Below are 27190 nucleotides of genomic sequence, written 5' to 3' on the forward strand. Positions count from 1 at the left end.
ACGACACGGCCGACCACCGTCCAGCACCAAGTCCTCCAGGACTCATCAGATTTTAAGAGGCTGCATGTGTCGAGACAAACACTCTGACTATGTGTGAAATCCAAATAAAGCGTTTAAATGCTCTGTGTGAAGGTTTGCATCACTCTGTGAGAGACAAAGAGAAACCAACACAAACACTTGGTTGGTAGCAAAAATATTTATTCAGTATTTGTCTGTATAGATGCTTTTCAACCAGGATTGCACAACACGGGACAGAGTTCATGATCACAGCAGCCTGTGTGTGTCAAACACGGACGTGCACTCAGCGTTCAGAGCGCGAGGCTCAACCTTAAGATTCAAACGACAACATTAACACGATTCACCAGAGACGTCGGGGAAACACGGAACATCTCATGTTTCAGGAGGAGTGTTTGGAAAAGGCTGGATTCTGCTCTGAATACTGACCTTAAATCCCGGGAACGCCGCCGACATGCTGAGAGTGTAATGTGCAAAACAGGAAGCTTTTCGCTCGGTTGTTCTGACAGTTTCCTCGAACGCACACAGTGGGTTTTCTTCTGACATTAAAGAGCTCTGCAGTTTTCAGCTACTTGCCCTGCAGGCTCTCTTTTCTACAGGAGCTCCGCCTGCATCCGCCTGACTCCGCCTGCACCGCGACAGACTCCAGCAGCCACCCGTCGCTACAACAGCAACCTGAAAAAAATTAAATGTCCTTTTTCAGCATAAAGTGCTCTGACATAAATACATCTGCACCGGCACGAGTCTGACGCCTGAACGTCCCGCTTCAGATAAAGTGACGTAAACGCTTCATTTCCTCCATCTCCACGGCAACACACACCAGATCTCAGCAAAACTGACAGAACAAAATAAATCAATGAAATGAGAAGATTCAGTGTGCGCTCACCAAAAATGGCCCCATCTGTGGTTAACTCTGTGAACTTAACCCGAACACGTTTTGGTAGCTTCAGTGCTAAAAGTCATCAGAACAAACAGAAACACCTGAATGATTAAAGAAGTCGTGTTCAGCAGCGACTCCGGGTCTGCTGGTGGTGTCTGCCTGTGAAGCCTCCACCTCTGGACGAACATCCAGTTTGTAGTAGGGCTGGGTTCTGATGATCGATTTATCGATTAAAATCGATTCTAGAAATCAGTGAGGATACCCCGCCCTAGTTTGTAGCTCTAACATGTGATCAGGCGCGACGACACGCTGAAAGATTTACAGACTAGATTTAACCTCCAGAGAGACGTTTTCCATCATTTGATTTCAACACGTGTTGAATTCACTGAGCTCAGCACTAATATCAATAAAATCATTTATATATTAAATATTTCAGGTGGAATTTCTGCAAAACAACCATAAAGCAGAAGGACGCGGTCGCTTTAAACAAACAGCTGATGTTTTGTCTCGTGACACCGGCTAAACTCCGCCCTCCTGGTTTGTGTCCAATGAGCACGTTTCAGGAGGTTTCTGCCGTCTTTCAGCATCAAGCTCCTGTTTGTTGATCTTATTGCTTTTCTGAGTGTGTTTCACACGGTTAACAAACACAAACTTTGTGACTTTTAGCTTCATTTGAACTTTTGTCACGTCCTCCACTATCGTCACAGTAAAGCTTCCACCTGGACTCGAGCACATTCAGTTTATATGAAAAAGCTCAACGTGTGAGGAAAACTGAAGGAACGTTCACGAGTTTCCCTCCAGACTGGGAGAAGTGATGCTGGCTCTGTTTAACTCAGGTCTTCCTCACATGGCGACTTCCTGTTTGCTGAGGAGGACTTCCAGCAGGCGCAGTTTGGCTTTCAGCTGTTTGTACTCCTGGTACTCCTCCTTCATCGGAGTTCGGTCCTCTTTTTGGCAGATTCTGTCCAACATGCACAAATGACAGGAAACACAGGAGCGAGTTAACGAGGTTACGCACGCGTCGCTCCTATAATCATTGAATAAAACCAGCTACTGCTGCGTTAAAAGCTCCCGTTGTTAATAAAGTTTGTGCTCACCTCCCGGTCTGTCGGTAAAACTCGTCCTCGAACTCCTTCAGGACTTTCCGCCTCGCCTTCTTCTCGGCCCGGGTCTCCCGCAGACAGTCCAGCAGCTGAGACCTGGACCCAGGAAAGAAACTGAAAACCGGCCGCCGAGCGATTTACTGCACACGAAAGATGGACGCGGCTCCGTCGAGGTGTTTCATAGCCAATCACGCACCTCTGCTTCAGATCAGCTGAGCAGAGGAGTCGCCCCCTGCTGGTCATTAGACAGAGTGCAGGTTTAAGGCTTTTCAGGAGCTGCGTCCATCTTTGATTTACAGACTGTAGCAGCGCCCTGCTGCAGGCTGACTGTGAGGACTCGACCCTGAGCTCAGTCTGACAGGCGCAGTTACACCTGCAGCACGTCGACTTAATCAGACGTCTCACACCAAGCTGCAGGAGCTGCACAGATCAGCTGCAGGATTCAGACGTGTTTGTTTGTCACGTTTCATGAGCTGCTGAGTGGAAACTTCCTGTTAGCAGCTGTGGAACAGTTAAAGGTCAGATGTGTTGGGACGCAGTGAGACATCTGTTTCTTTCAGCTTTCACCGGACGCGTCTGTGACACCGGCTCGGGTCACAGACAGTTCAAAGCCTCGCCGCGCGTCACTTTTCACCCACCTGGAGGCTTCGTGCAGGTTCGCTGTGGTGAGAGCAGCTTGCTGGCGGACGGCTTTCACCTCGTCTAACGGCGACACGAAGGCCGGGTCGCTGTCCCGGTCGCTGTCCTCCTCGCCGGCTGCTGGTTGGGCCGATCTGCGAGGCGGCGGGACAGGAAGCTCATCGACGGCCATCGAACTCACGCAGTCTTCATCCGAACCATCCTCTTCCTCCTGAGACAGAAACAGATGCGTCCTTGTACTTAAACACCATCAAGCTTTAGTTTTTATGTAAAATCATCTCGACTACATAAACAACTCAAAGCTGCTGTTTTCACGTCTCGTTGAGACGACCGTGAGTTTGTCCTGAGGGTGGCGCTGCAGCAGGAGGACGGTAAACCGTACGTTTCCGTTTTTCTCTGATGAAACTTTGTTTAGTTCGCACGTATGAAAACGCTGCTGCTGATGTTCCTGCTCAAACACGACAGGTGTGCGCGTGTCTTACGATAGTGCTGATGGTGGGGCTGGCACACAGCAAGTGTTTGATCATCTGGTATCGGTCGTACAGAGGCTTCACCAGGTTCTTCTCCTGCTTCGTTCCCTGGGAGACAACAAAGTGTCAATAAGCTCCTCTCGTGGAGTTGGAGAATAAAAACATGGCGTTGGAAACGAGGGGCTTCGATCCTGCTGGGCGTGTGGGGGGGAGGACTCACCGGCCGGCCGTGCAGACTCTCGAAGTACAGCAGACATTTCTGCAGAGTGATTTTCTCCAACACCATCTGAGCCTGAGTCATCTCCTGCACACAGAGACGGCACCAAACCACTTTTTATGTCTGATATCATCAAATCGGATATCTGCTGATACCAATGTGAACCTGATAGAGTTATAATCAATACACTGTTTTTAATGTCTCGCTGCATTTTCATGCTCCAGTTTAAAAAACAAAACACTAAAGCTGTTCTGTTATCATTTAAAAAACATACACTGCACCCAAAATATTTCACAGTTCAGCCAAACTGATGTTTGTATTTAAACTTTAAGTACTTAAAGTAAAATTCAAAAAGTCATTTAAATGCAATTAAAGCAGATTTCAAAAACTCTTTGGTTCTGAAAAAGAGAGAAAATCAGCAAGAAATAATGTTTATACTCAACAACTTCAAAAAAGGAGCCTTTTATACTTACAGCTGAACATAAACAGACATCCAGAGTTTAAGGCAGTGCAAATAAATGCACAAACCCTGGGTTGTCACTACCAGGGTTACGCCATGTCACAAGTTTTGTGATATTTAAAGGATCAGGTTACATTTTTATTTCTCCCCGATATCCGATTAAGTCATTTAGGCCGATACTGATACTGTATATGGGATTGGTTCATCTCTAACAGAGTCAAGTCTGTGCGCGTGATAACGAACATTCAAAGCGAAACAAACTGATTCCTTTGATGAATCGGAGCGTTCGGTCACGCAGAGCCGAGCACCGACCTTCATGTTGTCAGGGAGACCCAGCGCCTGCCTCTTCTCTCTCAGCCGCCTGAACAGAGACTCCACCGTTTCCTCCAGAGCCGGTTTGTGCTCCGACGCCCCCTGCTGCCCCGCGCCGTACCTGCAGGATACAGGCAGCCGTCACTGAAGCACCAAAGTCTGCAGTTCCTCTAGCATCCAGCAGAGGCAGCGTGTTAAAACCTTCCAGCTCTGCTGCAGTGACTCTGTGCACAAACTAATCGAACCGTCTGTGTCTACTGCTGAAACTGAGTCAGCACAGGGTTAGTGAAGTCGGGTTACCTGCAGACGTCTGCGTTCTCCTGCTCCTTCGACTCGAACACCGACTGCCTGAGTCTCACCTCTGCAGAGGAAACACAATCACACGTTACCATGAACCAGTTCAGCAGGGAGTGAAACCAGAAACACAGAGGTCACAGTTTTACTGTCAGTTTGGCAGAAGTCTGATCGCAGCTCAGCTGATGAGCACGTTTACTGAGACTCAATCTGCTGCTGTCAAACACGTGTGGCTGCAGCGTGCGCCCACAACAGACACTGAACCTGAGCCGAGCCTGCGACCGTCACCTTTCAGCTGCTTGCGAGCCTTGGCCAGTTCGCCCATCACTCGGATCATCTCGGAGTTCGAGTACTTGTCGTTGTGGGACGGCTGAAACAGAAGACGACATCGGATAGTTTGAAGCTCAACGACAGAAATCAAATGATGCAGTAAGGAGCATCGAGCGATGACGTTTACGACTCTTTAACGCTGTGCCGTGAGTCTGACAGCGCCCCCTCCTGGATCTACCTTGTAGTTCATCTCCTGCTCAAACTGGTCCTCAAACCTGCGGACCTTCTTCTTCAGGGTCTGGATGTGTCTGGTGAGGAAGGGCACGGACGAGGGACGCTCGCCCTCCGAGTCCTGCGTCCTGTCGCCCCGACACCTGAACACAAACACAGAGCGCAGGAGCTCAGATTCAGCAGGCGGGCGTCATCAGGTACGAGCGCGCCACTACCCCACAGGGATATATCCAGATAAATTTATCAAAGAGATTCGACATTTTTAAGATTAGCAGGACACACACGGCTTTGAGCCTGAACGCGGGAACCGTCACGTTATTCAACGCCAACGTGTCACAGACACAGACAGGAAGTAGCTGTCGGTGAAACAACAAAGACGGGAAGCAGAGCGACAAAACTGGGTCACAGCTTCAGGCAGTGGCTCACAAACCGAAGACGATGATGATGAAGGACGGATTATATAAGCCGCACTATGCAGGTCAAACACAAACCACTCCACTGCACTCTCCCCACCAATCACATGACATCGAGCACAAAAAAGCTTCAAGCAGCCTGAAACTGGAAACCAGAGCAAAAGTCCAGTTTGTCCTGGAGCCAGGACCACCAGAGTCTAGATCCAGGACCACCGGGGTCCAGATCCAGGCTGTGCAGCACGCATGGAAGCAGACATAAACGGACACAGACATCATTTAAAGGAAAACAAAGCAGAACATCAGAGCAAACAGGACCCAGAACCAAGGAGAACCAGGTCCACACGGGCAGCGAGCGCCCCCATCAGAGCAGCACTCACAGGATGTACTGCTGGCTGCACGGTGGCGACGGGGCGGAGTCCGGGTCCGAGTTAAACCTCTGACATGGGCTGGAGCAGCGGGGGGAGGGCAGGGGGCTGGCGCCGCCCGCCAGCAGCTGGAGGAGAGCTCCGCCTCCATCTGAGCCGTGTCCTCCTTCACCTCCGGGGCTGCTCCTCTGAGGAGAGTAGGGGGAGTGGTGAGGGCTCGGCGGCGGCACTACGTCGGGGGTCGGGGGCTGCTGGCCGGGGTGGATGGCGGTTAACGGTGGGTGTCGCGGGGACTGCGGCGGTCTGGTCAGGAACGTCAGCAGCTCTGCAGACACACAAAACACAAACAGGTCAGCGCCTCCTCCTCGACGGCGGGAGGACGGCGCGCCTCCTCCTCCCAGCAGTGCTAACTGTCAGTTTACAGTAATTATAATTATCTCTAAACTGCTTTATATACCACGTGTATATAAATTTACATCACTGCATTCTGACCCTGAGCACCTGTGGGAACCGTTAGCTAATCGAACATTTATCAGTTTTACCTTCAGCCGTGTTTCAGTGAAGCTGAAGTCTAATTCTGTGACATCATACAGCTGATACCGTCCTGCTGACACAATCCTACCCGTTTATACGTTTACAGCTGTTTTAGGCCAACGACAGGAAGTGAACAGGTTAGTTTCCGTGTTTCGAGAATCAGGACAGGAAGTTCAGAACATCAAAACTCTGTCATGCAGATTCATCCAAAAACCAAAGAAGCCAAAACACGCTCCTGAACCGCAGGTTTCACACCGACGGCGCGTTTCTCCTCTGTGCTGTCAACGGAGGTCATCGTCACTCCAACAAGGGTCCGAATGCCAAAGCTCAGTCTGCTGCCTGTTTTTATTGTTCCCAGTGGATTCAACAAAAAGTGTTTGAAACTCGGAGAATGCCGGGAACCCTGCAGCTGCCGAACTGTCAAAATGACTAAAATAACTGCAAACACTCTCATCACTGCTATGACCTTACAGGACCTCTGGACCCAACTGAGAACCACATATAGCAGAGGTGTCAAACATAAGGCCCAGGGCCCTGAATCAGCCCGTTAAAGACTCTAAACCGGCCCACTGGATGGCTTTGGAAAATGTGAGGGAACGATGGATGTTTGTATTCCTGTAAGTTTTACAAGCTCCACTTTTCACTATTGACTGTAGAAATTAAGTTTTTGTACAAACGTTTCTGTAAATTCACAGAAGCTTGTTTGTAATAGTGGCACACACACACACACACACAAGCACGCACACACACAAGCACGCACACACAAGCACGCAAACACACACACACACACACACACACACACACACACACACACAAGCACGCACACACACACACACACACACACACACACACACACACACACAAACACACACACACACACACACACACACACACACACACACACACAAGCACGCACACACACACACACACACACACACACACACAAGCACGCACACACACACACACACACACACACACACACACACACAAACACACACACACACACACACACACACACACAAGCACGCACACACACACACACACACACACACACACAAGCACGCACACACACACACACACACACACACACACAAGCACGCACACACACACACACACACACACACACACAAGCACGCAAACACACACACACACACACAAGCACGCAAACACACACACACACACACAAGCACGCACACACACACACACACACACACACAAGCACAAGCACGCACACACACACACACACACACACACACACACACACAAGCACGCACACACACACACACACACACACACAAGCACGCACACACACACACACACACATACAAGCACGCACACACACACACACACACACACAAGCACGCACACACACACACACACACACACACAAGCACGCACACACACACACACACGCACACACACACACACACACACAAGCACGCACACACACACACACACACGCACACACACACACACACACACAAGCACGCACACACACACACACACACACACACACAGACTGACAGGTGTGTGTACCTGGCGGGCTGTTCTCGTCTGCAGGGACACCGTGACAGAGCGCCAGCGTCTTCGCCTCCTTCCCTCCGATCTCGGCCCGACCTCGGGGGCTCTTCTGCTCCTTGCTGCCCAGAGGAGGGGGGCTCTCCTCGGGGGATGACCCCAGTGATGTCCCCCCCTCCACCTCCAGAGCCTGGAGCTTCTGCAGGGAACTCTGCAGGCAGAAGCAGAACATGCCAGACACGCTGGTCCAGAGATTAACCAGGTTCCAGGCGCAGTGTGTCTGTGTGTTTGTGTGTGTGAGGTGAATGTAGGGCAGTGAGGCACTGTTACAATAAAAGACTCCAGATATTAGCCAGATCTCTGAAACGTCACATGTGGAAGCACAGAGCGGCGGCTTACTGTTCAGGAAATAGTCTTATCCCACAGTTTTAAAGCATACGTCAATGAGCCTCCCTTCCAGGAATTAGACCAGCAGCATCCAGAAAAACACGTCTCCCTCCAGCTCTTCCAGATATTAGTCACGTACAGACAAATGCAAATGCACACACTCTCCAGGAGTTAGCCAGTGCAGGTGAAATCCACCAGCATGCAGAAATATTCACTCAGCTGATTCTCTCCCACTCCAGGAATTAGCCATCCCCGGGTGGACGGCGCTCAGCAGTGAGAGACCTGCAGGAGGGGTTTGAATCTTCATCCTCTGCCTCTGCACGTTCACTGATGATGATGATGCTGGCATCCTCCCTCCCTCATTCCGTCTGCAGCTCTCGCTCTTCCTCCCTGCTTGGATTACTCATCCTCAGGCTCGTGAGGAGAGGAGGGAGCAAGGATGCAGGAGGAGGAGGAGGGGGAGAGGGATGTCTGCCCTCTCTCTCCCCCTGAGGAGGAGACGGGTGGGTGAGAGACATCTGAAGACAGGAGGAGGCCGCTCTCTCTCTGGTCATGAGGCTTCTCCCGCATCGGTGGGGGAGGGGCTTGCTGTTGACATCACCGTGTGTGAGTACGTGTTTAATTCTCATTCATAAAAACAGGAGAGGAGGAAGAGGAGGAGCAGTTACGTGCTTCTCCTCACACCCAGAGCTTAAACTCTGAACACGCAGTGGCACGTCCCCACAGCGTTTCTATGGAAACACTGCATGCTGTATGAGTTTCAGGCGCTCACACCGCGACGGTTTACAGACTGTACATAAAAGACGGAGGCTCGTCAGCCTCTTCCTGCATCATCCTGCATCCATGGAGACCTGCCAGTCACAGAGGCCACGCCCCCAACAATGCAAACTTTAAACAGGTGAGTTACACAAACATACAGGTGTGGTGTTTATGTGTCAGGCTGTAAATGCTGACTCGCTGCTGGCTGTTGGAGGAACTGCAGGCGTGGCGCTTCAGTGTGACCTGAGGCCTTCTTATCCAGGTAACATCAGAGCACGTGAAGGTGCTTCACTTCTTTCTGGGGTACATCGCCATGGTAACCCTAACCTGGGCCCAGCACCAGGAAGCAGGTTAAACGTGTCCCGCTTATCTCACATGAAAGGGGCGGGGCCAGAAGCATCTAACCCATCAGAATGATCACATTATGACGGTCGTCCACCCACCTCCACCCAGAGCTTCCTCACAGTCAAGCTCTTTAAACTCACCATGCGTGATGCGGCAAAGCTGAGACCTGCAGGGGACCAATCAGAGCCCCGCAGCAGCCCTGCAAACACGCACGTGCATTTTGAGGATGGCCACAACAAACAAACCACTGCCTCCAGCTTGACTCCTCCACAATAAAAGCACCTTATATGTAGACACAAATCTGCATTCTAAACCTGATATGGACAGCCATCTTTAGCAGCCATCATGGAGAATGTTTCCAACATAACTCAGCTCAGTTCGGCCGATTAATAAACCTGTCATTGAAACAACTTACTTGAGTTGGATTTTTGTCTGTGCACTGACATGTTTGATGCAGTTTTGTTAAATGTTAGCTGAACTTCACTGCGGTGTGTTTGCAGTGAAAATGTGCCCATTTTCATGTTGTCCTCGGGATTCCCACATACCGGAGTCCGTCTAAACAAATGTGTTTTTATCAAAACTCTCAAAAGCACCCCATACATTTATTAAACATTAAAGACCGAGCAGGTTGTTTGCTCGGTCCTCTTCTGGCGGATTCATTCTGTGAGTTTCTGTCAACACTGTGTGCGTCACGTCAGCCCGACTTCTCAGAATCAATGTAGAAAAACGACGCAAGTCACGCGGGTGATCATATATAGCTTACGTTAAAGTAAAACAAGCTTAAAACCCGAGTGTGAACATATCCACGAACCCACCTGAGCTGCTCTGAGCGATCAATCTGGACCTGAAACTCTTTTCAGTTGCGGATGATAAAGGATTCAGAAAGTTTATTCATGCAGGCCCATATGACAGAGAACATGCATCTTCTTTTTGTTTTCATATTTGAATTTATATTTAATTGTGTTGTGGTTTGCAGTGTTTTGTGTTGTTTCACTTTAAATTTGTTTAAAAGGAAAAAGCTGAAAATGTAAATAGTTAAAAGTTGAAATGTGAATAGTTGTTTCTGTATTATATGATTTATTTATTACATTTTATGTGGAGTGAATAAATAAATAAATAAAGTATATTTACGGTGGCCCCTAGAGACAAAACACGTACAAACTCCAAAACACAAAACACAACAGAAGTGCTCCAGGATGCTAGGGGGCAGTGTTGAGCTTTTGTTACCTAGTGGCTACACAAGCCAGCAAGTACCAACGACCGGATTTGGTGTGTGGTAGTAACAGGTAAATTAACTTTTTTTTAAATTATTTGAATATATGTGAGTGCTTGTGTATAAATACACAAACAATACACATATGCTTTCAACTGTGTAATTTAAGTGATCTAGGTAGCTCTGTTTTGGAAGTTCAGTTAAGAAATGTGTTTTGGAGTTTGTACGTGCTTTGCCTCTAGGGGCCACCGTATATATTTATATAAAACATATATAAATGAAACCATTTTTTTTACAACACTGTGTGGACCAGTTAAACACTGTAATGAAAGAAAACTGTGATTTTTCTACCAACATGTTTAATATTTAATACTGATTAGAAATCTGATGGCTAGAAGAAAACAAATCCGCAACATCATGCGACAACATCCGGAGGTTGTTTCAAAATAAAAGTTGCAAAAACAGCTCTTTGCTGTTCAGTTTCTGAGGTCTGTGGTTCGAGTCCGTCCTTCCAGCCCTGCCTTTCCTGACTTGTGATTTTAGGATGATATTTAATAATTAATAATGAATTCATTTGGGCTGAGATCGATAATTCAGCACTGTTTCACTAAAATCCATCTAGTTATTGTTCAACAAATGTTCAGTTTATTCACATTACAAATGTTACCTACATTTTTAAATGTGTATTTTTACTAATGAACTTTGCTGTTCATACATTTGATTTTGGCTTCCTCGTGCTTTGTAAATGTGATCTCTACCTTAATGTAATTCTCACTTTAAATAAAGATTTAATTTAACCCTGGATTCAGATTTATTATCATTAACTGTTCGTGCTGAGGACTTGGCTCATTTAATCCCACGATAACTGCCATGATGCCACGTCTCGCTTGGAAATCTCATCTTAAGGGGGTCATGAAGCGCTACACATGAAGGCTCATTTACCCCGGTGTGGAAGACTCACAAACACACAAGCACCACTGCGCCTCCTTCAGGTGTTTAAATGCACCAGTACCTGTGCACCGTCCTCACACGACTCCCATATTTCATGTTAATAATATATTTTATTGTGTTGTGGGCTGGAACAACATCAGAATTTTGAATGTCATTTTCTTCTTCTGCTTCATTTTATAAATAAAAAAAAGAAACTTTTTTTCACAGCTTTTATTTTTTGAAACAGATCGAGCAGCTTTGGCAAAGAGTTTTTCTTTTAACAGTCATCACCATAAAGCTTTTTCCACTGACGGAAAGAGTCAGAAGGCTTCTTCAGCTACTGCAACAGCCACTGTAGCAAAGATAATAATAATAATAATAATAATAATAATAATAATAATAATAATAACAAACAGCTGAAAACATCCTCAAAACACAATATCCCCAGTATATACAAATAAACCAATGACACTTGAGCTTCATCACACAAACACAAAGCATCATGACTTCGATACAAACATGAATATTTCTCCTTCTGGTCCAAATACGTGTCTTATTTATTTTGTGCATTTTATTGTCGTCTGACTCTGATTGTCCCCATCAGGAGTATTTTAGCTCTGTCCAGCAGATGGAGCCAGTCAGTCAGAGGAAACAGGTATTTCTCATTTTTGAGTAAAGTATGACCTGTGATTGAAAATTCTAGTTCGAGGTTTTTAGACTACGAAGTCCTCCTCCACTTCAAACTACTCAGATATAATAGGAATTACTGATAATTAGTGAGGCTCGTAGGTGGTGTTCTCCACATCCCAGAAACCATCAGTGAGGACTCCATCCCTCACTGGACTCCCACCTTCATGTTTTTCCACTGGAATATTTGCTGGAAAAGCACGGCACAGGCTACTTTGTGGAAGTCTGACTGTGTGCTGCCCTCTGGTGGTGAAAACTGAACATACTGTTGTTGTCATGCAGAGCTCACAGACGTCACATCACTGATCATTCTACAGAAAAACCACAGCGAAATCCGACTGCTGAAGATAAAGACTTCATAACAAACTGAGACTGTTAGCTGCTTTTACAAAAGGCCACAAAAATACATCATCAGTACAAATTTAAATTACTGCAAATTTGATCTTTTCATCTCATGTTTGGAAGCAAACAAACTGCAGACTCATCAACTCAACAATACTAGAGGTCCACTTTGTGACGGAGTTACTGTCAGCATGCAGACGCAATGGATTCTATTTTTCCTCCACCTTTCCACGGCCAAGTCTTGGACACATCATCCTAACGTGTTCTGAACAAAACGGTTTTGATGCATTGCAGAAAAATGGAAACACTCCTGAAACCTGCACAATTTAAACGTCTTCAGAGCAACAGCTCAGAAGAAATCAAAGCATGCTGTCTCATTCATGTCCAAAAAACATGGAGGAAGTCTTGGAAAATTGTTCAAAACATCAGTTCTCATGCAGCAATTCAAAGACTCACAATATAAAGAATGACAGAAAGGAAAGCTTAAAGAAGAAATGTTTGCATCACAGCCCCGTCATTCTTTGGGGATGAAGATCGCTACTACGCCCAGCATTGTTTTCTTTCTATCCGTCTTTGGATCTGAAGTTCCAGAAAATGAAACAGGAAGTGAAGGCATCGTGGTGACCTCAGGTTTGTGTGTTCGGTCTCAGTTTGTCTTTATTTCACTCGGTGCGGTTCATCGTGCCACAGAGGGTCTCCAGAAACTTCCAAATCTACCACCTAATCAAACAGCAAGCAGTAGGAGAATGAGCTCCCTCTGAGGGGGTCAAAGTTCAACTGTCAGTTATCAAGGCCACTTGAGAGAAGCACAAGTTTTCCACTTGCTGCACAAAGCAGGACTACGATGCCTTCAATGTCTTCAGGAAGTATGGGAAGGATGATTTGACGTTGTTCTTGGATTCTGTGATGCCGTCACAGGGGGAAGTATGCAGGAGGGCTTTTGGTTTAAGTCCTCACAGGTTTTAACTGGTCTTTGCTTTCAGATAACCTTGTGGTGAAGTTACTAAAAGTAATTATCATAAAGAACTCCTTCGGTCTGTGGAACCACGGAGGATCTGGGGCCTTGGAGAAGTTCCCCACTTTGGTAGGTTGGTAATCTAGCCTTGTTCATTACTCCCAGAAACACTTTGGGATGATTTTGTTGAACTGTCAAGATGTCAGGTATCTTTGATGAAAGCAGACATCAGATTTATGGTAAACATTACTTCCTGTGAAACGTGTCGGTTGAATGAGGATCCAAAAAGGCCTGTGGTGTGTCATTAACTCAAGACGGGTGAGGATACCCCAAGTTGTCGCAAAATATTATCATTTTTGTCTCTTAGGAACATCCGGTTATTTCTTCTGTATTGTGTGGATGAAGTTATTTTGCTGCACAGTCTTGACTGCTCTATAGGAGCAGCCGGTTAATGTAAAGAGGAATTGTCTATGTGTTAATCAAACATTTTAAAAACTCATTTCCTGATTTCAGAGGGCTGAAAAAGAATTGTTTTGCAGCAATATATGGGACAGAAAATCTTGCAGCAGTAAACAGCACATGAAGATAGAGCTACGCAGGTCATTGACTTCTGTTGGAGGGACATGCCCAAAGTCCGTCTGTAGCCAAACAAGGAATCAGGCTTCTTTGGGTTCATGAGATATTCAGAGGCATCACTGAAAGGACTTTTTCTATGCTGTAGATCCTTTTCTGTAGCTGTACCGTTAAACTCCCAGGGTCCTGACAGGTTTCTAAAATCTGACATCATTTCTGTTGTAAAAGTTAAAAACATGCTTTTAACTATTTGCTGAAAATCACCATCAAAGCAAAAGATGTTTGTGGGACTGACTTCTTGCCCTGAGTGCCTCGAGAAATCATCCTGCATTGTCTTAATATGAAAAAAGAACAAACGTGTGATGTTAAGAGGCAGTTTGTTTGATGCCTGAACTGCTTCAGCTTCCAGCTCTCAGGTGTAATGGTGGTCCCAAGTTCCTCCTGTTAGTAGAGACCAGCTTGACCAGTTTGACCAAGGAAGGGCCTGGAGTCCATTTCCCTTTATGAACTTCCGTGCACTAGGTCCTCAAATCCTCAGTGTTTGACTTCTAGAAGTTTACAGCCATGCTTAGAACAACACAATCACTTCAGGTAGGATATTTCACCAAGATGCCCACGCAGCCTTTGTTCGGCCCGCTGAGAAGTCATCGTCTTCTTCATAAAGTGTCAAGCTCTGGGTGTTGGTGTAGACTGATGGCTGCCACTTTAGAAGTCATAGTCCCACCCAGAGTTGTCATCTGGCGGTGGTTCATCTGTGTCTTCGGGGAAACTGTCAAAGTTGCTCGTATCAATCGGAGAGGAGACCTGGACAGAAGGTCAAACAATAAAACCCCTTTAAAACCTGCAGACTGATCAAAGCACATTTTGCTAAATCAAATCAACTTTAACAGTTTACACAGAAGTCACAACTTTACAGCGCCGGAGAGAGAAATCGATCGAGAAGCTCGAGGTGACAATGGGGAGGACCTGTTTGAAGCTAAAGGAACTCTTCACAGCAGATTTAACGTTGTGCCAGTTTGAATACGTATAAGTTACACCAGAAAAGTCGAGAGATACAGTCTCTGGAGCGTGTCCTGGTTCCATCCCGGGTCTTCCCGGCTGGACGTGCACCAAGTATAAATTTCCCTTTGATTACGTACCTTCATTCTCTTCAGTACTTTTTGTGAGAGACGAAGAAACAGGAAATGAGAGGAGTAAAATTCGAGTAATATGTGCACAAAATGTCAAGACCCAAACTAAAACTGACCTCATTGCTGAGGGTCCGTGTAAATATGGAGAGCTGTCAGTTTCACAGTGATGAGATAAACTCACAGGTCCGTTTATTAACTTTCATGGGTGTAATTCAATAATTTCACATATAAACTTGAAGGACTTGTTCTAGCAGGTATGGTAATCCCTGTTTTAGTTTGATTCTTTGACTTTATTAGAGAATATACCGAAATCATGTCCAACTAAACATAAGACTTGAATTGCCAGGGTGTCTTTGCTAAAGTGTTTTAATATCAGTGAGGATAAAAATGGTTGATTTTTAGCACTGCATACTGAGCCAGTCTACAGCACAAACAACAGCAAATCAGATTGTTAGCGCGGGACAGAAGTTGATGATCAGGATTCGTACCAACCTCTCATTAAGTGCCGCTGGGTCCGAGTGAAAACTACCATTAACTAAATAAAATATACATGAAGCAGACTCCCAGCATCAGGAGACAAGCAAAGTAATTTGTTGTTTTAAACTTTAAAAATCAGCAGGGAATCTTCAGGCTTTGACAATTCAAGAAGAAAAAAGTGCATTTTTATTTCTACTCACATCGGGCGTGATGGGCGGAGTCAGCGTTCCTTTTCTCAGACCCTCCCAGTTAAAACCTTCAAACCACCTGAGCGCACACACACGAACACAGATTTGTGTCATATTCAGACTGACAGGTGAGGGCTGATCCAGGTCAAAGGTCATCTTAATGAGAATGTTTTGTGGACAGCTCACTCACTTGTGTTTCTGGATGTCTTTGACTCCATTTTTGAGGTTTCCAAGTCTCTCTGAAGGACTATCCCTGCCAGCACAGCCATGGTTAGATACTTTTCCTGGAGATGAAAACAGTGAATTGTGGCTCAGACAGCGCCCCCTACCTGCAGAGCTTCTTGATGAGATTGGCAGCGTTTTTGGTGATTTTCTTTGGAAACTCGATCATGTCGATGCCTCTCAGGATGACATTGTAGGTTTTCATTGGATCTGGACCTGAAAATGGAGGGCTGGAGACACAAGCAGGCACTGAAGCACACGCACAAATAAGAAAGAAAAAAAGTCCAACACCGATTTGCATCTTCACCTGCCGGTCAGCAGCTCATACATCAGAATACCCAGAGACCAGTAGTCAGCAGAGACGTCATGACCCTTGTTGAGGATGATCTCTGGAGCGACGTACTCCGGCGTCCCGCAGAACGTCCACGTCTTCTTACAAAAACCGATTTTCTTAGCAAAGCCAAAGTCCACCTGAAAAAACAGACCTGTATCTGTCATATTCACTCAATGAACTCTTTAGCTCTACGTTTACAGTATGTGAATGTGATGATTTACAGCATCCACCTTTCTCACTCTATTCGTCGACTTACGTCTGATTGTTTGTCAAAAATGGCCCTAAGGGAGGTGTTAGTGCGTACCAGCTTGGCGTATCCTCGGCTGTCCAGAATGAGGTTTTCGGGTTTCAGGTCTCTGTAAATAATGCCTTTGGCGTGCAGGTAGGCGAACGCTTCGACCACGCAGCCCGTGTAGAACCTGGTGGTGGAATCTTCAAAGGAGCCTCTGAAACAGAGTTTAAAGAGCTGTGACGGCTCTCTCACACGTTCTGAGCCTCTGCTCAGGAACACAATAACTGCTCTGTGACGACTTACTGACAGGTTTTAAAGGCTGCAGTGTGCACATGTTTCTTATTTGGGTTTTAGCCAATAAAAGGTCAGACACAATCCTTCAGTCTGAGGTGACGTCATCAGAGGTTAAAGTTTTGTCTCATGTTTCACAAATGATGGTTTCATTGATTTTGTTCTAATTGAAGTTTTTTTTTTACCTTTTTGTTTTTTAAAGTTTCATGACTACAACTATTTTACTGCATTATATTAAAATATGTAAAGTTGTACATGATGAGAGTTTTGTGTGACGTGTACCGGTCTCTCAGTATGGTCCACAGCTCTCCGCCCAGACACGCTTCCAGCAGCATGTACAGATATTTACTGTCTTTAAAGGTGCGGTACAACCTGAGCACAAAGAAACACAGCAGCTCATCTTTCTGACGGTTACATGTGGCGTTGTGTTTATGTCAGTGAGACTAATGAAAAGAACACTTTTAGAAAAGCCCACAAACATAAATGTTTTTCCTGGCCAGACTCCAGCCTGTGATACTTTTTACGAAGCCAGAAACAAAAAGAAGAAATCTGATTCAAGGACTTTATTTTGCAAATCCAGACTTTACTTTATTTCTCATTGCAAATTTTCCAGAAAGTTTATATATCAAATAGCATGAATATAAATATTACACCTAAATGTTAAACTTTGGTCACATGACTTTGATCGGCAGGTTGATGAGGGTTTTTTTTTTGCCTGATTAAGCGTTTTTGAATATTTTACTTAAAAATTCATCTTTGAATTAAAGTATGTATTGCAAAGCATCTTTCGCTGTTTCCATCAAACACAAAGCCTCCAGTGACGGTTGTTGTGCCGACCTGACGATGAAGTCCGAGTGCGCCTCGGTCATGATGTGCTTCTCTGAGCGAATGTGCTCCTGCTGCCTCGTGTCCACGATGTGACGCTTCTTCAGGATCTTCATGGCGAACGTCTTTGCCTCGTCGCTCTTCAGCTGCACCTGAACAAACACAACGGGTCCTTCCTTTAAATGCACGCACAGCCTGATCTGGTAAAAACATCTAAAAACACAGGGCGTAAAGAGCTAGCGACACTGCTCTGCACACAGCTAGATACACCTGCATCAGTCAAACCCAGGAAGCTTTGTTTTCTAGAGGAGGTCCAACACTTCCAGAGATGGTGACGTACCCTCTGGGCTAAAGTTGAACAAAATGTGGCTAAAGTTAGAACAGCTGTGATGCAGTCACTGCGTACCGCGCCACTTTCATAATTTCTCCAAGCTAAAAAAGCATGCTTGTCTTGTTTTTGTTTTATTTTGAAAAACTAACTGGTCCACAGTCTTGTGGGCATTTGTGCTCTGGACACATCTCACATCTCATTTCATGTTTTAGATCATCACAAAATTCAACATCAGACAAAGACAGCAGAGCAAATACAACAAACAGTGTTTAAAAGATCTTTTCATTTATTCAGGGAAAAAGTTACCGAAGCACATGGATGTTCATACTGGTAATAACTGGTTGTGCCACGCTCAGCAGCAAGAACTGCAATCACGTGTTTGTGATGTGTGAGTCTTTCTCATCACTGTGGGGGATCTTTGGCCCCTCTTGTTGAATCCAGGAGGGGGGTTTCACGCCAAAACATCTCGGTCTGATTTAAGTCCGGACTTTGACTCGGCCGCTCTGAAACCTTCATTTTGGTTCCGGATCATTGTCCTGCTGCAGAACCAAGTGCTCTTGAACATCACAAAACAAAGTGATGGGCGGACATCCTCCTTCAGGGTTTTCTGGTCGGTTACAGCGAGCCGTCCTGGAGCAGAGCAGCCAGACCATCACACGACCACCACGGTGTCTGCCTGCTGCTGCGATGCTCTCTTTATGAAGCAATGATGTGACGGGACTCAGACCTTCCAGAACGTTCAGCTTCTGTCTCGGCAGTCCACAGAATATTTCCCAGAAGTCTCGGGAACCATCCAGATGTTTGGCGGCAGATGTGAAACAAGCCTGTGTGACGCTTTTGGTCAGCTGTGGGGTTTTTTTTTCTTATTGTTGAATCATGACCTCTGACCTTAACTGAGCCCAGTGACGCCTGCAGACTTCTATTTAAGTGATTTCTTGATTCAGCTTTCCAAAAAAGGTCACAGTTAGAGGGCACAGAGGGCAGATGTAACGAGGAGGGCAGTCATTTTTTCAGACTGGTCAGGTAGATGTGAATAAGCTTCATTTAAATCATCATTTAAATCCTGTACTCTGTGCTGAGTCGGGTTATCTAGTCTAATATTAAAACTTGTTCGATGGACAGAGTCAGTGTTCCAAATGTGCAAATACAAAGAAAAGCAGAGGTCAGATACTTTCCCTGCAGCTCTGTGTCGGGCGTCTGTCCCTCTGCTGGTAAATCAGCTCTTCATTGCATGTCAGTAAACAGCGGAGCAGCTGTGCGGTGTCTCTGTGGGGAATCTGTGCCGTAAGCCGACTGCCACGCTCTCGCTGTAAACACCTCGCTGTGTGCTGTTCATAGACGATGACACAATCCTCTATTCCTGGACCGATTCCTCAAATTACGGTCCTGACTTCTTACTCCGACATGTCTGAGAGGTCACCCCCTCCTCAGTAACCGACACCATCGGTGCTGACGGAGAAACAGCAGCAGCTGGAAGCTTTTTCACTCAGACAAACACGGGAAAACTTCCACTTCTGATAAAGGACTGTTTATCTGAGCTGCTTCTAGGCTCAGTCGGTCGTTCGTAACTTTAACAGCGTTCAGCCGCTCTGCACTGCTGATGGTTCCCGCTCGTTGCCTAGCTGCTGTATTTCATTAGGGGCTGATGGTCTGCTCGCTCGGTGCTGCAGTCACTCGTTGTGAGACTGTTGGAAACTCGGACATGTTGTCCAACCTGTAAACTAAAGTCTTCTAACAACCTCAGGAACAACTGATCTGATTAGTTCTGAAGGAACAAACAGTCAGAGTCACAGTGAAGACAACGGTAAACTGAACGTTAGTATCAGATAAGATTTTGAAGTACTGGGGTTCGTTTTCCTCTCTAATGCATCTGTGCAGTGCTTGGCTGGTTTCAGGCCGTCTGGAGAATGCAGACTGTGGGATGGAGGTCAGTAGGACACCGTGGATCCATGTTCCTGATCAGGTCCACGAGAATAAAGTGAAATCGAACGCAAAGAACTTTTTTCTGTTCTGAGAACTCGCACTCAGCCTAGAAACCACACAGGTTGCGATAAAATCTGAAGCTGTTTGGTGGGTACGCTGATGGCTCTGAGGCGTCACATGATTCGTAGTCTTTGCGGTGAGACAGTCGGGAGGTCGGAGGTCTGCTTTTTCCTTGGAGCAGAGTTACACTCCAAAAATATCCCCAGGGGAACGGTGGGAGACCCTGAGTGGGGATTCCTTCCTGCTTTTGGGCAAACCCTCCGCAGGGCTTCCCCTTCGACCTTTAGTACCCTCAGGCCCCGCCTCCTGTGGCAGAGAAACTCGACTCCCTGAGCTGCATTGCACCACCCGCTGCCTCCCGCCCTCCGCCCCCCCTTACATTTTTCCATCATCTCAAACCTTCTCACTATGACCATTAGACTAGACACTATGACTATTTAATCAGATGAAGCTGTGGATGAATTTATGATGTGAGGCGCCCTGAGGCCAGGGTCACATGTTTGATACCTGACAGATTTATTAGGACGGCAGGACGATGGCGACGCTGGACAGAAACTCCGAGGTTTCTGTGAACCTGCAGAGCCTGAATCACATGAGGACTGGTGTCCAGTTACCAGCAAAGATATTTTACTGGTAAGATACTGTGAATAGCAGAGCTCACACACACACACACGCGCACACACACACACACACACACACACACACACACACACACACACACACACACACACTGTACTAACAGACCAACAGAAGGCGGAGCTCCAGTTCAGGATTTTGGGGCTAATTAGCATTTATCCACATCACTGTGAAGCAGTGTATGAAGGCGATCAAAGCAAACGAGCAAGCATTATCTGACAGCTTAGAGCTCCGCTCTCTCGTCCACTTACTTATAGCTCCAAAGAAAAGGCTGACACTTTAAAACGATACTTCACAAACATGAAGGTGACATCACTGTTATCTGATCTGTGGTTTCCACAGAAACCATCTTTTTTTTGTGGCAGGCCTTCCACGGTGAGTCTGCATCCACACATTCAGATAAAACTACCTCCGACTCTCAGTGACGCACAGATGAATCTAATTTCCTGAAATGTCAGATCGTACCAGTTCGACGCGTCCGAAGCCTCCGACTCCCAGCGTGTCGATGATGTTGAAGTCAGTGAGCTTCAGACTGGAGAAGAAGGCATTCTCCGCCTCGTATCTGAAACAAAAACACACATCACTAAACACAGGACACCGATCCTGGGACAAAACACCGGGATTCAGCTTTATCTTCCCATGCTAAATCCTGTCTGGCATTCCCAACAAGGGACCTGGTTTTACCTGCAGCATCTGACCACGTGGAAGAACGGGAACTTCTTTGAGGTCTGGATGGAGTACGAGATGATGGGGAAGGAGAAAGAGGAGGAAGGAGGAGCAGGGAGGCTGGGGAGCCGCCCTCTCTGCTCCTTCGCTGGGACGGGAATCGGCTCTCTCATCGCCAAACTTTATTTAAACAGTAAATCCACTTGTTCAGGAATGTTGGTTTGGAATCATCCAGATGATGCTGACGGAGAGTTCGTAAGCTGCCCGACTTCTACCGAGTCTGGAATCTGATGTTTAAACTACAAACGTGTGAACAAACAACTGGTCTTCAGTCTTCACGAGAACGTTCGGCAAAGTGTCCGTAACAGAGCCGTCTCAAAGGAAGAGCTCCACCTCCAGATTACATGGTGAGGACAGGAGCGGGCGTTGGAGGTCCGGTGGTACCACAGGTGTGGAGACTTTGCTAGATCCTCCAGCTCCTCGTGCATCAAGGTTACAAACGAACCTGAACCGCGTAGCGCACCGCGTGAATCCGAGGATCACCTCAAAGGAAAGCTCGGCACCTCAGTGGATGACACACACAGATCCAGGATCTGGACTCCAACTTTGTGGCGTCTGATTTTAAAAAGCCCAACTGAGCACGCTCAAAGTGAAGTGTAAGGAGGAAAGCCTCTGAGAGGTCTGCATCTGCGTCTGCTCCGGCCGATCCCGCGGGGCGTAATGAGCTGAGAGGAGAACCTGCAGGAGGACGCTGCTGCTCAAGTATTTTTAGCGCATGGAAACATTGCTGAGAGGTTCGCCCGTAAACGCAGCTCAGTTATTAAAGGACAGACTGTCCCGACCTCTAAACCAGAGGACGCAAAAGTTTCAACTTCTCAGGTTGTTTAGCCGTTCACCTGTGGGGCGAGCCTCGCTTGTCTGCCAGGTTTTAATGAAATATGCTTCTGCAGCTGTGCTGTTGTGTAAACAGGGACCTGACTAGTTCCTGGAAGCTGTGGAATCAGATTACGGCAGAAACAGAAGCTGCTGCCGGTCGCTTGGGACGAAACAACACAAACACTCTAAAATTAGTGCGAGGTCTTAAGTAAGAGATTTACTGTTAGAGCTCGCAGCCAGGTTCAAATCCAGACTACCTTCACCCCGCTGACGTGCCCTTGAGCAGAACACTGAACTAACACACAGGATGAGAAAAGTGCTCAGTTTAAAGCAGAGCTAGTGTCACGCTGCAGAACAAGGTCTTTATAAATATAACTGCATTTGATCTCTATTAATAATTTCAGTATCAGTGAATTTATACGATACTTAGCTGTATTTAGTCTGGTAATGGAAAGAAGCACATTTATTCTCTGATAAGAAGTAAAATACAAATATATAATGTTTGGTGATTAAACGATGGTGTAAACAGAGTACGAGCTGAGCGGCTGCTCTGCATGAGATAAAGAAGGATTATTTTACTCTGTGGTTCATGCTAAGCTGCTCTCATAGACTAAGAGGAAGCTTAAAATCATCTTTAACTCAGGAAAGCATTCACACATGAAGGGAAACATTTCTGTGGTCTATGGTTTTCAGTTTTTTGTACAACTGAAAAAATAAATGAGGTTTTATTGACATTAGCAGTAAAAGGTTTGGATACACCTTCTCACTTAATGTTTTTTCTTTATTTTTACTACTTTCTACACAGTACATACAAACTGAAAACATCAGATATATGAAGCAAGATATGTGGAATTATGCAGCAAAGAAAAAATAATAAATAATTCTAAATATGTCTTATAGTTTAGATTCCTCAAAGTAGCCGCCCTATGCTTTGTTGACAGCGCTGCAAACCCTCAGCCTTCTCTCAGTGAGCTTCATGATGTAGTCACCTGACATGTTTCACCTCACAGGTGTGCACCATCAGGTGTGATGTGCAGAAGTCAGGTTGGTGCACAGCTGACAGCCCTGTTTGACAACTGTTAGAGTTCATATTATAGCAAGAACCAATCAGCTACGTAAAGAGAAACCACAGTCCATCATTACTGTAAGAACTGAAGGTCAGTCAGTCCAGAACATTATTAAAACTTTGAATGTGTCCCCAAGTGCAGTCGCAAAAACCATCAAGCGCTACGATGAAACTGGTTCACATGAGGACGCCCCAGGAAAGACCAGGAGTCCCTCTGCTGCTGAGGATACATTCATCACCAGCCTCAGAAATCACAAGTTAACAGCAGCTCAGATCAGAGCCCAGACAGATGCCACACAGAGCTCCAGCAGCAGACACATCTGTGTGAATCAGGCCTTTATGGTCAAACAGCTGCTAAGAAACCACGACTAAGGGAAAGCAACAAGCAGCAGAGATTTGTTTGGACCCAGAAACACAAAAAAAAACAGTTTTTAAATCACTCCTGAAACCCACCTCTTCACCCTGACCTGTTGGTTTTTATTTTAGTTGTTTTAGTTGATTCTATGCTGTTTTATCTTGTGTAAATATAGGTCCATTTTATGTATTATGTGTTTTATTTTTTACTGTTTTGTTTTATTCTATTGTTCTTAACTTATTTACTGTACAGCACTTTGGTCCTGTGCTAGCTATTTTAAAGTGCTTTATAAATAAAGATGGATTGGTCCAGTGGAAATCTGTGCTTTGGTCTGATGAGTCCAAGTTTGAGATCTTTGGTTCCACGTGCTGTGACTTTGTGCGACGCAGAAAAGGTGACCTCTACACGCACAGTTCAATCATGCATGTAGAGTGTGCAAAGCAGTAAGCGTGGCTGTTTTGATGACTCTAAAATATAAAACATGTTTTGAGTTGTTTCACACATTTTTTGTTCACTCATAATTCCACATGTGTTGATTCAAAGTTCTGATGCCTTCAGTGAGAATCTGCAACGTAAACAGTCATGAAAATAAAGACAGAACGTTAAATGAGACGATGTGTCCAAACCTCTGACTGCTGCACGACACCAAAGCACAACAACAGTTCATAAAATCCAGCAAATGTGAGCAAAATTTTACTTAAACAGGAAACTGAGAAATGCATGCAGTGTTTCTATGGTAACAGCAGTCATGGTAAACAGCCATGACTGACAGCAGCACACCTGTGTGTGCCGCATGGAAGCGATACCAGAGTCACATGACCAACCTGATACACAACAGCTACAGTTACTGTGTGTGTGCGTGTCTCTGTGTGTGTGCGCGCGTGTGTCTGTGTGTCTGTGTGTGCGTGTGTGTGTGTCTGTGTGTGTGTGTCTGTGTGTGTCTGTTTGTGTGTCTGTCTGTGTGTCTGTGTGTCTGTGTGTGTGTCTGTGTGTGTGTGTCTGTGTGTGTGTGTCTCTGTGTCTGTGTGTGTGTGTGCGTGTCTCTGTGTCTGTGTGTGTGTGTGTCTGTGTGTGTGTGTGTGTGTGTGTCTCTGTGTCTGTGTGTGTGTCTGTGTGTGTGTGTGTGTGTCTGTGTCTGTGTGTGTGTGTCTGTGTGTGTGTGTGCGTGTCTCTGTGTCTGTGTGTGTGTGTCTGTGTCTGTGTGTGTCTGTGTGTGTGTGTGTGTGTGTCTCTGTGTCTGTGTGTGTGTGTCTGTGTGTGTGTGTCTGTGTGTGTGTGTTTGTGTGTCTGTGTGTGTGTGTGTGTGTCTGTGTGTCTGTGTGTGTGTGTTTGTGTGTCTGTGTGTGTGTCTGTGTGTCTGTGTGTGTCTGTGTGTGTGTCTGTGTTTGTGTGTCTGTGTGTGTTTGTGTGTCTGTGTGTCTGTGTGTGTGTGTTTGTGTGTCTGTGTGTGTGTGTTTGTGTGTCTGTGTGTGTGTCTGTGTGTCTGTGTGTGTCTGTGTGTGTGTGTCTGTGTTTGTGTGTCTGTGTGTGTGTGTGTCTGTGTGTCTGTGTGTGTGTCTGTGTGTGTCTGTGTGTGTGTGTGTGTGTGTGTGTGTCTGTGTGTCTGTGTGTCTGTGTGTCTGAAGCAGATTTGTTCCTCGATGACGTCGTGGAGCCTTCAGTGCATCTTTTATTCGTCGTTTCAACCAAGAACTTAAAGATGTTCAAATTCTTTAACAAACCCACTTCAGGCAGACGGAGAGCCGTACTGAGCATGTGCAGAGTAAGTTACTGTAGCTTGTTTCTGACTGGAGGAACTGAGGGCGTGGGCAGTAAAGAGCGAGCAGACGTGAGCGTCGGATCAACCAAAGAGCTCAGAGTCAGTGTTCACACAAACGAGCGATTTATGCAGATGTAAGGAGAAAACAGAGGTGAGAGCGAGGAGTCGTGTGACCTGCTCGGCCTGTGCAGCTGCTATTATTATCTGCTCTTATATAAGCCCCGTGTCCGGTTTCTGCTGCAAACATACGTGAACGTGTTGGAGAAGCACAGACGGCAGGAAGGAGGGTGATGACACGTTCAGTACCAGCTGATTCAGAAAAGTCTGACATGTAGAAACAGAAGCTGAAACTGAACTGTGATATTTCCTCTGAATGACTTTGACACACAATGAAGTAAAACTTCAGTGTGTAGGATTCTGTGTGAGTGTGGCAGACCTACTTGGCTTTGAGTTCAGCGTCCTCGTAGCCTTTATTGGAGACGTCGTCCAGGCCACCAATCAGATGCTTGAATGAGCTAAGAGGGAGGTGGAGAGAGCAGCCAATCAGAACACACCATTCAAGATATTTTTCCATGTACATACACACATGCTTTTGCTCCTGTGAACATTTATCTGGCTGCTTCTGGTAAATGTGGGCAAACTGGTGGACTCGCTCACGTCGAGAAACATATAAAATATAGGAGGTTGTTTATATGCTACTAATGGGACATTTAAGCCTGTTGCTACGTGGTTACTAGGCAACTTAAGGACATGCTACCTGATATAGATGCGAACCTTCAGAGGCCTAAGATGTACCTGTGTACTAGATTTGGTTGCTGAAGGCCTGATGTTGTGGGAGGAGTTTACAGACAAAGAGATGACCTACGTGGGTCTGCTGCGCTGATTCTAGCGCCCCCTATGGGTGTGAACACACAAACAAGGACCCAGTTTGAGGAGCTGAGAGCTGGGTTTCCCAAACAAGGTTCAAGTGGGACAGAATAATCCAGAATGGGATTCTGAGACAATTTAGTTAATGAGCAGTTTAATGCAGAGTCAGTGCTGCAGTCAGACTGTCAGTAACAGGAAAGTGAGCCAACACTTCCCCATCCTCCTCATCTCTGTGGTGCGTTCATGGTGCACATGTCAATAAAGTTGGGGCTGTGACTCTACAGGGGGGGAGTGATGTCTGAGAGCTGTAAGGACTGCTCAGCACCAGTTTTAACCTGCAATGTTAATGCCACATTCTTTAAATTAGCTATTGGATCTGTACGCTGTAACTTCCTCTATGGAAGATCTCGAAAAACAAGCTGAAGTTTAATATTGTGTTGTTAAAAGGTTGGATGAAAGTATTAGACTACGTTCACACTGCAGGTCTTAATGCTCAATCCTGACTTTTTGATCAAATCTGATTTTTTTGTCTGCTTGTTCACACTACAAATAAAATGCGACAGCAAACGCGCTCTAGTGTGAACCCTCAAAGCGGCCCGCATGCGCAAAAGAAGACGTCACACACAACGCGCTCTGTTTAGACCCAGACCAAACAGTATTGTTTGACTGATGGCTTTAATATAAAGACTTCGGACTTTACGTTTCCCAATTTTGCTTTAAGTTATAAAGTTATTGTGTTATTTACATATGGCCTAATAATGATCCTTATTGCTGTTTTAGAGGAGCGGTGCTTCAAAGGATAGTTGCAGATTTCTGTCAGAATCTGCAGATTATACAGTACAAATAAAATGTTCACGTTTCTCCAACGTTGTCTTCCCAACAGTTTCACGGGATGGCCAGGAAGCGTTCACCATGTCTTCTCCGGCGCTGATAATTGGCGTCTGTCTTGTGTCAGTGACGTAAAAGACGGATTTAATGCAACCTGACCGTTCAAACAGCAGTCGCTTTCTAAAACATCAGATACGTATCGGATTCAGGAC

The 27190-nt window shown here is 45.9% G+C and overlaps 2 protein-coding genes across 3 annotated transcripts in view; both read right to left on the minus strand.

The window, feature by feature from the left end:
• Positions 1 to 181: 181 nt before the first annotated feature.
• Positions 182 to 8664, minus strand: LOC134633552 (protein FAM13C-like). The gene is made up of 11 exons (XM_063482396.1): positions 7740 to 8664; positions 5682 to 5994; positions 4899 to 5034; positions 4679 to 4760; positions 4397 to 4457; positions 4097 to 4217; positions 3328 to 3411; positions 3120 to 3215; positions 2637 to 2848; positions 1993 to 2094; positions 182 to 1856 (listed from the first exon to the last, which is right to left on the minus strand). The coding sequence occupies exons 1-11, from the start codon at positions 7951 to 7953 to the stop codon at positions 1739 to 1741; spliced, it is 1539 nt and encodes a 512-aa protein (XP_063338466.1). The 5' UTR covers positions 7954 to 8664; the 3' UTR covers positions 182 to 1738.
• A 2983-nt stretch (positions 8665 to 11647) lies between these two features.
• Positions 11648 to 27190, minus strand: part of LOC134633553 (cGMP-dependent protein kinase 1-like) — a 72613-nt gene continuing 57070 nt past the window's right edge. Inside the window, exons 9-18 of one of the 2 annotated variants that reach the window (XM_063482397.1) lie at positions 25724 to 25798; positions 21027 to 21123; positions 17624 to 17763; positions 17069 to 17158; positions 16568 to 16709; positions 16237 to 16400; positions 16037 to 16159; positions 15898 to 15960; positions 15720 to 15786; positions 11648 to 14716 (exon numbers count right to left, since the gene is read on the minus strand). In XM_063482397.1, the coding sequence (XP_063338467.1) occupies positions 14618 to 14716; positions 15720 to 15786; positions 15898 to 15960; positions 16037 to 16159; positions 16237 to 16400; positions 16568 to 16709; positions 17069 to 17158; positions 17624 to 17763; positions 21027 to 21123; positions 25724 to 25798 (1060 nt within the window). In that variant the 3' untranslated portion in view covers positions 11648 to 14617. Of the gene's footprint in view, positions 14717 to 15719; positions 15787 to 15897; positions 15961 to 16036; positions 16160 to 16236; positions 16401 to 16567; positions 16710 to 17068; positions 17159 to 17623; positions 17764 to 21026; positions 21124 to 21245; positions 21347 to 25723; positions 25799 to 27190 lie in introns of those variants that run through there. The other variant, XM_063482398.1, reaches the window with a different exon arrangement.

The sequence above is a fragment of the Pelmatolapia mariae genome, linkage group LG8 (genome assembly GCF_036321145.2).
Source record: "Pelmatolapia mariae isolate MD_Pm_ZW linkage group LG8, Pm_UMD_F_2, whole genome shotgun sequence".
NCBI classification, from domain to species: domain Eukaryota; kingdom Metazoa; phylum Chordata; class Actinopteri; order Cichliformes; family Cichlidae; genus Pelmatolapia; species Pelmatolapia mariae.